Genomic DNA, 10114 nt, shown 5'->3' with positions numbered 1-10114 from the left:
TCACCATCAATGTAAAAAAGTTTTTGGAATATAATTGTTTTACAATGTTGTTAATTTCTGCTGTATAACAAAGTGAATCAGCTATATGCATACCTATATCCCCATATTCCCTCCCTCTTGCACATCAATGAAAATTTTAACCACTAGCCATTACAGCTTGCCAGGGACTGCTAATGCTCCACATACCATCAGTGATAAGGTTCTCTCTGCCTGGTAATCCACAGCCAAAATCTCTTTTTAGAGTCGTCTTCCTTAGACCACTGCTGGCACCCGCTGTGCTAGATTGAGTTTCCTGGGAAACACACTGAAATGTAGATTTATGTGCAGGAAGCTCATTGGGGGAGTGCCCTCTGCATTAGTATCCATGGGAGAGAGAAGCTGAACTGCGATGTATCAATAGTTACAACAAAGGCCTCGGTTGATTCTATAGGCAGCTCCTGAGGTAGGATGGGTCTGGGCATTCATACCCATACACTGGTCAGTCATTGGATGAGGGCTATCATTTGTCTCTAGGGGAGGGGCTGAGGCAACTGTCTTCAGCTGAAAGCAATGCCTGGAGAGGGACTCACCTGAAAGCCATCAGCCACCAACACTCCTAGCATCTGGGGAAAGGAGTGCATTGGCCAGAAAGAGGATCTGGATGACGTGCCACAGCATCAGCTACGATGCGCTGGATGTTGTTTCAGGTGTTGAGATACAGCAGGGAGTATAGCAGGCAAAAACCTGTGTTTTTTTTTCTATATTTTAAATGGAGTACACAAGGAAGGCATCACTGCACAGGCAAAATTGAACAAAGACTTGAAGGAACAGAGGAAACAAGGTATGTAGATATTTGGGGCCGCGTGTTCCAGGCAGAGGCAACAGCAAGTGCAAAGCCTGGCTTGAAGAGGGAGTGTCCCTGGGTGTTCAGGAACATGAGGAAGCCAGAGTGAGAAAAAGGGATAGTAATAATTGTTGAGGTCAGAGAAATTGGGAGTGAGGAAAGGAGGCAAATTGTAATAAGCTCTTAAGGCCATTGCAAGGGTTTTTGGCTTTTACTCTGAGTAAAAATGGAAAGCCATTGGAGAGTTTAGAGCAGAGGAGAAACATGACATTTTTAAAGGATTGCTCTGGCTGTGTGTTGAAGCAGGGACAAGGATGAAAACAGGCAGGCCAGTTAGGAGGCTTTTGCAATTATTCATGCCAAGGATAATGATGAGTTGCGGACAAGGGCAGGTAACAGTAAGGGTGGTGAGAAGTGGCTGGATTCTGGATATATCTTGAAAAGTTGAGCTCAAAATCCATCTGTTGACAGACTGAATGTGAGTTTGAGAGAGAGAGAGATATAAGACAAAGATGACTTCTAGATTTGAGGCTCAAGCAGCTGAATGGATGGGGTTGCCATTAACAGAAATGGGGAAGACAGCAGGTAGAGCAGGTTTGAAGGAGTTGATCAAGAGTTCAGTCTTAGGCGTTTTGAGTTAAGTATTTATTAGTAAAATGGAGTTGTCAAGTGGACAGTTGATGTATCAGTCTGTAGTTCAGGAGAGAGATCTGGAGAGACAGACAGGATGTCATCATCCTAGAGATGGAATTTAATGATGTGATTAAATGAGATCAACATAGAAATGAGAGTAGAGAAGAGATTCAAGGACCAAGCCTTGGATACTCTAATGTTAAGATTTTAGGAAGATGAAAAGAAACAAGCAAAGGGAACTAAGAAAGAGTAACCAGTGAGGTTGGGGCAGGAGGCGTGTGGTGTCCTGGAAGCCAATGAGGAAATGTTTCAAGGAGGAGGGAGTGATCTACTGTTTCAAACGCCACTGATGGCTGAGTGAGAGGAGTGATGTTTTGGTAAATCACCACTGGCGTGGATTTGATAGAGGATGGAAGGAAAGCAATTGGAGACAATGAATACAAACAACTCTTCCTCAATAAATTTTTGTTGATTTGTTTTGTGGTGGGGAAAACTGGATTCAAGACAGAGTTTTAAGATGGGAGAAATAATGTTTGTACACTGATGGGAAAGACCCAGTAGAGAGGGGACATTTGATATTCAAGAGGAGAGGATTACTGGAGTGAAGACCTGATGTGGATGAGAGAGGATGGGGTCAGGTGTCCGAGTGCAAGCGTTGGTCTCTGAAAAGAGTGCTCATATTTCATCTATAGTAACTGTAGAAGAGGCAAAGAATATGGCACAAAAGCTGGAAGGTGAGTAGATGGGTGGGTGGTGGGTTCTTTTGGAAGTTCTCTGGATTGTTTCTGTTTTCCTCAGCTGAAAATGAGAATTAGGAAGAAGCATTGGAGGTTTGGGAAGAGATGAGAAGGTTTCTAGACCTGAGATAAGTACCCAGTTGAAGTTTGCAGTCATGAATTTCAAGTGAGTAGTCATCAAGGTGTGTGTTGTTCTTTAGCCGTATATAGCTGCATGGGTACAGGCGTCAAGAGGTAAAGAGGTGAATGTAACTTAGGTTGGCACTCAGCCAAGCAAATGCAGACTAGAGAGGGGGTCAAGGGAGCTGAGAGTAGACTTGAGGGACTCACACACCTGTGTTAGTGCTAATTATCCTGTTACCTCAGCTAGGCATCTATGCCTATAAAAATTATACCTGGCTTATACATCTTGCAGAGATTGAGAATAACTGAATCCCATTCAGGGTAGAGGGCTAGAGCCATAAATTTTTGTAGCTGTAGGGATGGCAAGATAATATAGTCCCTAGAGGTGTCTCCACTTTGGCTTTCCCAGTTCAAGTCTTCTTGGGATGCACAGCAGGGTGACTCATCCTGTTCTTCCAGGAGGATTCCTGTCCCTCTTTTGCCTGCATATCCTTCCAACAATCCCTATCTGTCGGTCTTTGTTCCACATAGCTGAGAGAGCCTAAGAGAGAAGTTTCAGATCCCCTATTGTAAAATTAGTAATATTGGTAGTTGTATAGTTTTCTATTGCTTTTTAGAGAATACATGTTTTCATTTTATTCTATTTTGTGAGTGGAAAACCGCAGTCATTAAATATGTGAACTTTGGTGTCAGGTAGGCCATGTTTTGAAGCTCAGCTTTTTTTTTTTAACATCTTTATTGGAGTGTAATTGCTTTACAATGGTGTGTTAGTTTCTGCTGTATAACAAAGTGAATCAGCTATATGTATACATATATCCCTGTATCCCCTCCCTCTTGCGTCTCCCTCCCACCCTCCCTATCCCACCCCTCTAGATGGTCACAAAGCACCAAGCTGATCTCCCTGTGCTATGTGACTGCTTCCCACTAGCTATCTATTTTACATTTGGTAGTGTTTATATGTCCCTGCCACTCTCTCACTTTGTCCCAGCTCACCCTGCCCCCTCTCCGTGTCCTCAAGTCCATTCTCTACGTCTGCATCTTTATTATGGTCCTGCCCTTCGTGAACCCCAGCTTTAACAGATGTTATCTCACAAGTAGAAGCTAATTTCTAATGTGATTTCATTATAGTTAATGGAGAGAAATACAGGCTCTCTTACGCCAAACTGCTCTATTACCAGGGCTTCTTCTTACACATCTGAAGTGTCAACTTCATGTTTGGATGTCAGGGTTCAGAAACATGTTTTAGGTTTGTATGGAATATCATAAAGGATGGCTAGCATAGGAGGTAGGGGTTTGTCGAGGTTTGTATTGCTGTTAATCATTCAGATATATCTGACGACAGCAGACTTCCCAAGGGTTCCTACTTAAGAGCTCAGACTTTGTTCTCCAAAGTCATTGGGCCAAAACAATAACAAACAAACATAAAACAAACCAATAATTGTTTCTGACATATTCAAACACAATAGAGAAATTTGCTTATGTTAGACTTTGGTAATCACATGGCTAAAGGAAACAGATGGAAACACAATGCTATTGCAGTTTCTGATTCAATTTAAGTAATTGTTGGGTTCCCACTAGGAACTCAACACTGTGCCAAGCCTGGGTTAGGAGGGAGGGATAAAATAGGGCTCCTGAGCTTCCCTGGTGGCGCAGTGGTTAAGAATCTGCCTGACAATGCAGGGAACACGGGTTCAAGCCCTGGTCCGAGAAGATCCACATGACGCAGAACAACTAAGCCCATGCGCCACAGCCACTGAGCCTGCACTCTAGAGCCTGCGAGCCACAACTGCGGAGCCTGCGTTCCTAGACCCCGTGCTCTGCAACAAGACAAGCCACCTCAATGAGAAGCTCATGCACTGCAACAAAGAGTAGCCCCTGCTCACCACAACTAGAGAAAGCCTGCGTGCAGCAATGAAGACCCGACGCAGCCAAAAATAAATAAATAAAATAAATAAATTTTTTTTAAAATAGGGTTCCTACTTTCAAAAAGTATATAATTGAGTTTGTGAGGAAAAGGCTTACATTCATGTTATTACATCAAGGGCAGTATACACATTCATATTCATCCTGGGCTAAATGTATATATGTGTGTGTGTGTGTGTATAAACATGAATTTAAACATTTTAAAAACCAAAAAAAGTTAAATTAGGGATTTTTGCAAATATTTTCTCAATACTCACAACAGCCCTTGTAGAGATTATTACTTCTTTTTGTAATTGAAGTGTAGTTGATTTACAATGTTGTGTTAATTTCTGCTGTACAGCAAAGTGATTCAATTATATATATATGTATATATATACATTCTTTAAAAATTCTTTTCCATTATGGTTTATCATAGGATATTGAATATAGTTCCCTGTGGTTTACAGTAGGACCTTGTTGTTTATCCGTTCTATATATAATGGTTTGCATCTGCTAACCCCAAACTCCCACTCCACCCCTCCCCCACTCCCCCTTCACTGGCAACCACAAGTCTGTTCTCTATGTCTGTGAGTCTGTTTCTGTTTCTTAGATAGGTTCATTTGTGTCATATTTTAGATTCCACATGTAAGCGATATCATATGGTATTTGTCTTTTTCGTTCTGACTGACTTAGTAGGATAATCTGTAAGTCCATCCATGTTGCTGCAAATGGCATTATTTCATTCTTTTCTGTGGCTGAATAGTATTCCATTGTGTGTGTGTGTGTGTGTGTGTGTGTGTGTGTGTGTGTGTGTATACACCACATCTTCTTTATCCATTCATCTGTCGATGGACATTTAGGTTGTTTTCATGTCTTGGCTATTGTGAATAGTGCTGCTATGAGTATTACTCCTCTTTTACAGGTAGGAAAACCGAGGCTTATAGAAGTTAAATTACTTGCCCAAGATCATGCAGCTCAAAAGTGAGAGTCATGAAATCAGTCAATACCTTTTATTTCAAAGTCAAAGCACCTGCCACCTCAGCAGAAGTGCTGAGTCATCAGGAAGGAGTGAGATCAATTATTATGATGGTGCTGGGAGGATGGCTATACATGAATTAGCCTTTTAAATGTAGTCAGTAGTAACAGGTCACGCTTTCTAGCCTCTTTCTGTGCTTCCTCGTTGCTCATGTCGCCAAAGGCTCTTCCCCTGCTTTGCGCTCAAGACCTATCTCCCCCCCGCCCCCCCCCACCCCCGCAACATCTTTGGGGATTTCTCATCAAGGTCAATTCTGCAGGGAAAATCTGTGTCAGCTGCTGCTACCTTATTTATTTATTTAGTTGCACTGGGTCTTAGTTGCAACAGGTGGACTCCTTAGTTGCAGCTCGCAGGCTCCTTAGCTCCAGCACGTGAACTCTTAGTCGCAGCATGCATGTGTGATCTAGTTCCCTGACCAGGGATCGAACCCAGGCCCCCTGCATTGGGAGCTCGGAGTCTTAACCACTGTACCACCAGGGAATTCCCAGCTGCTACCTTTGAAGGGCACAAATCAATCCATTAACTCAAGCTCTTGAGAGAGATTGACTACAGGAGGCTTAAAAAAGTCTGGGAGGCAGTTGGCAGCAGTAGCGGTGGTTTGGGACTTTTCCTTCTCTGAGACAGTGGAGTGACTGATGTGTGGGAACCGAGGTTGCACAGAATGAGGGCATCTCTTCAAAGACCATGACCTGAGGTGTGGAAAAGGTCATATCCTGAGCTGATGTGGAATCAAAAGGTGAGTCAGTTGGGCTTCCTCCTAAGAACACACCTTTCCAACCAGCAGACCAGGCTGGTGAGCTCAGGCCATTGCAACTCATGTTCTGAGAACGGCCATGTCACCTTGTGAGCATGACCAGGTATCCAGGAATGAAGACTCATCCCTTACTCCTTTGGAAATGGCTTGGCACCGAGGCAGAACTGGAGGGTCACTTGACTCTGTACTGGAGTCTTTGAAGCCAGGCAGACGTAGGTTGAGATTCTAGCTCTGTGCCCCCTGGAGAAGCTACCTAATTTCTCTGCTGCTCAGTTTCCCCATTGGCTCAGCAGGGATCATAATAACTTACCTTGCAGAGTTACTGTGGTTACCAAACAGAATACTGTAAAAGGCCATCCCACATCCGACACTAAAGAGGTCCCACTGCTGTTATTTTTCTTCTCAATATCAAGCCTCCAGTATCTCTGCCAGGTGCATATCTGAATAAGTAGCCTTGTCAATCCTATGTCCCTTTCCTGTTCTTTAGAAGGTAAGTGCTCCAGGAGGAGGGCGGCTCTGCGTGTGTCAGTGATGCCAAACAGCCCTGTGAGAGAAGGGCTCCATGCAAGTGGCACTCCTTAAAGGGGAAGCAGCACTGACAGGGCCCAGCTGTGCAACCTGGGGAGAGGCAGTTCACCTCTCTGGGCCTCCGTTTCCTCAGCTGTTCCCTGGGGGGAAACCATAGCTGCCCTTGGTTTCCATATCACAAGATCGGGTTAATAATACCTGTTCTATCTAAGGTGAGGAGGACCTTGCTCTTCCCCCACAGCAGGTATTTGAATGAGAAAATGTCTGCCTCAGGGGTGGGACTGGGGAATGGGGGAAGGGGGGCGGGCTGTATGGCGGACCCTCTGAGAACATGGCAGTGAAAGTCCTCTGCAAACCGTGCCATGTTGGACCCAAGCAGAGCAGTCCCAACCCCTGAAGCATGTTTGCTGGTGCTTTTGTTTCAGATTCACAGGTGCGGTGAATCTAAATCCTCTGAGTGCAAGGCCATGGCAGAGAAAGGCTCCATGGGCAACAGCATTAACCTCCCCTACAGAGACCTAGCCTCCGAGGTGACCAGGCGCCGAATCACCATGACCATGAGGTATTTCTGGGGTCTCTGGTGGGGGTTAGGATGGAACATAAATGCTGATCCTTACCAAGTGCCGTAAAATGCCTCCAGACGCTGGTTTATGTAAATGTATTCATCCATTACAGCAAGGCAGATTTTACAGATGAGAAAACACTTTGTCACCCACTGTGGGAAACAGATCCTTGTCACGTGATCCTTCAATAGGCAATGATAAGGGCGCTGGAATGAACTTCAGGTCAGTGGCTCTTGATTGGGGAGTGAGCGTGACTTTGATAATCAGCTGGAAGTTATGATGTACACTCTCAGTATAAAAATGCATGACTTTGCAAAGTTTGGGAACAGCATGGACTCCCTGAAGCTTGTCCTCATTCCCAACTAGGCTGTAAGTTCCCTGCAAGGACTGCTTTTCTCCTTCATGACTCTGCACCTGGTGCCCAGGACTGTGCTAGCCTGCCCTTAGAAAGGGGAGGCCTCAACAGCTTACCAGGCGCAAAGGAGGGGGTTTGCCTGCCTTGGAGTAGTTAGCTGCCTGAGCTGCATGCTGGAGTTCTCAAACAAGTCCACTGCCTGACACCTTCCCCTGATTGTAGGCTCAGTGGATAAAATACAGGATGCCTAGTTGAATCTGAACTTTAGATGAACAACAGAAAGGGGGTTTTTTGGCCTAAGTAAGCCTGTGTGATATTTGTGATATACTTACAGTAAAAAAAGTTGTTTATCTGAAATTCAAATTTAACTGGGCACCCTGTATTTTCTTTTGCTAAATCTGGCAAGCCTGTGATAGCCACTGTGGGATGCTCTGTCCTCTCTCTGGTCTGAGATCCCCAGATCCAGCCAGGTGCCCAAGACATCACATATATAAAGAAAGATATAAAGAAAACATTAGGACTCCAATTTATATGAAAACTGAGCTCTATTAAAATTGATATTTGGTTGGATGCTGCACCTTCCCTGTGTGTCAGTGTGTGTCAGGAGGTCATGTGTAGATTGAGACTTTCCAGATGGGAGGACGGGAGCTGCAAAGCTGGAGGAAGGCCAGCTTCACTGGACTGCTTCACTCACTCACTCGCAGCAAATGCCAACAGGTTGCAGTTTATCTGTGTGGGTTAAGTGCACTTATAAGTTATTGTGTCTAGTCTTAACGAATGCAACCCTCAACAGAGAAAAGTGGCCTAACAAATTTCTGCCAAGAAACCTGGGTTGAAGTCATTCTAATAATGCAGATATGAGTAAACAACAATTGGCAGAGCTGACACTTTTGGTCTGAGTTCTGTGGGTATAGTATGAGCTTAAAAATAATGATTTTATGAAACCTGACAAGTTGGCCCAAAATAAAAATTATTGATTTGAAATAGGGACCTCCGTCCAGTTTGTTCACAGTGCTTCTTGACTTTAGAGTTTGTTGGGATGTAAGATATTAGTGAATTGATGTTAAGAATTATGTACAATTTCTTAGTTAACATAGGTATGGAGTTTTAAACCTTTACAGATGGGGCTGCGTGGCAAATTTGACACCACTGGTTAGACTGTGGAGTGGGCATTGTCTCCAGGGTGCTGTGGTCACTGTGTTCTAAAATCCACTCAGGAAGGAAGAGATCCCACAGTTCTGGGACCTCTCCTAGCTTCCTTCCCTGTTAGCCCCTCCCCCCATTCCCCCACATCTCTGCAGCAACGTTAGGGATCAGCTCTGACTGGGAGATGCAGCAGTGAATTTGTGATCAGGAAATCTGAGTTTGAATTCCAGTTCTGTATTTTACTGGCCATATGACCCGGGTAAATCGCCTTCTGTCTCAGCTTCCTCAGCTGAAAAACTTAACAGGGGTGAGCTGTCCTTGAGAATCTGAATGTAGTTAGTTAGTTTCTAGTTAATTTCCAAGTCCCTAGACCAGAGTAGGTGTTCATTCAGGGAACAGTTAATTCTGAATCTCTGATCACTTGACTGGCTAGTCCTATTCCCTTGAAGGCAGGGTTTGCCCAGACCTGAGTAGAATGGAGATGCCTGGTGCATTCTAGCAGAAGGGAAGGAGAACCTGGCAGGCTGGAAGTGAGGACAGGGGGGCGGGGGGTGACTAGGCAGAAAGGAGAGTTGAAGTGAGCCTAGGCTGAACTAGCCAGAGAATAGCTGGTTTGCAAATAAAACATTGAGAGAGAGAGAGCCTGCCCTGGGCTGAAACTACAGAGAGCTGGCTGGTAGGGGTGGACCCCAGCTACATTGGTTCCACGGGGACCAGTGGAGATGGTTAAATTGTCTCTGAGAAGAGCTGACATGTGAAGTGTAAATAGAGTGTATCTTATCTTTGCCGGGTGATGGCTCCGTAAACGTGGGTAGGTGAGTCAGGATGTCCTCCAAAATGCTGTATGCTCTTTAGGTGCTGGGATCTGGGGGTTCTTTTAAAAAATCCCATCTTTAAATGACGTTCAGTGTGCCTTTCTTCCCAGAGAAGAGAGATTTACCAAGAAAAGTGATGAAGCCGGGGAGATACCCTCAGATATGGATTTGGGACAAGCTCATCCCCCTAGTGCAGCTGGCTCCGAAGTACCCCCAGCCCCACCTCCTTCTCCAACTGAAGACTCCAAAGTTTCCTTCTTAAGCACCTAAAACATCAGTCATTTTGAACTAGACTTTGACAGAAAACTCCAAAAAACAGTTTCCGTGAAGTCACTGGGGTTGGCTTTGAAGACTCTCTTGGAAAATCTTTGTTCTTTCTTTCCTAGTTTTCTTCTCCTACAACCACTGTTGAGCATTGTTTATCCTTACTAATGCACTTAGGGTAATCTTTGGTTTCTCAAGCCAAGTCTCTGATGTCTCTGTTTGGTCTTTAATTTATGCCACACGGTAGAACACTTATGGTAGTCAGTTGTATTTGAATTAAAAAAAAAAAAAAGATCAGGCCTCAGTGTTTGTTACTAAACCTGGATGAGTGCAAATCTGAATTTAAAGATATGAGCTCCAGAGAACCCTGAGGGGTTTGGGTTTTCAAACCTCAGCCTGGGACATGACAGTTTTGTGGCCTTTTGTGGCATCTCC

At 44.4% G+C, this 10114-nt stretch overlaps 1 protein-coding gene across 1 annotated transcript; it reads left to right on the top strand.

Moving 5' to 3' along the window:
- The first annotated feature begins 373 nt into the window (after nt 1–373).
- MYOCOS (myocilin opposite strand) lies at nt 374–9685 on the top strand. The gene is made up of 3 exons (XM_059057692.2): nt 374–442; nt 6962–7098; nt 9526–9685. The coding sequence occupies exons 2-3, from the start codon at nt 7004–7006 to the stop codon at nt 9683–9685; spliced, it is 255 nt and encodes an 84-aa protein (XP_058913675.1). The 5' UTR covers nt 374–442; nt 6962–7003.
- The last annotated feature ends 429 nt before the right edge of the window (nt 9686–10114 follow it).

Source organism: Kogia breviceps, chromosome 1, assembly GCF_026419965.1.
Source record: "Kogia breviceps isolate mKogBre1 chromosome 1, mKogBre1 haplotype 1, whole genome shotgun sequence".
NCBI lineage: Eukaryota > Metazoa > Chordata > Mammalia > Artiodactyla > Physeteridae > Kogia > Kogia breviceps.
This window is presented reverse-complemented; position numbering and strand designations above follow the sequence as displayed.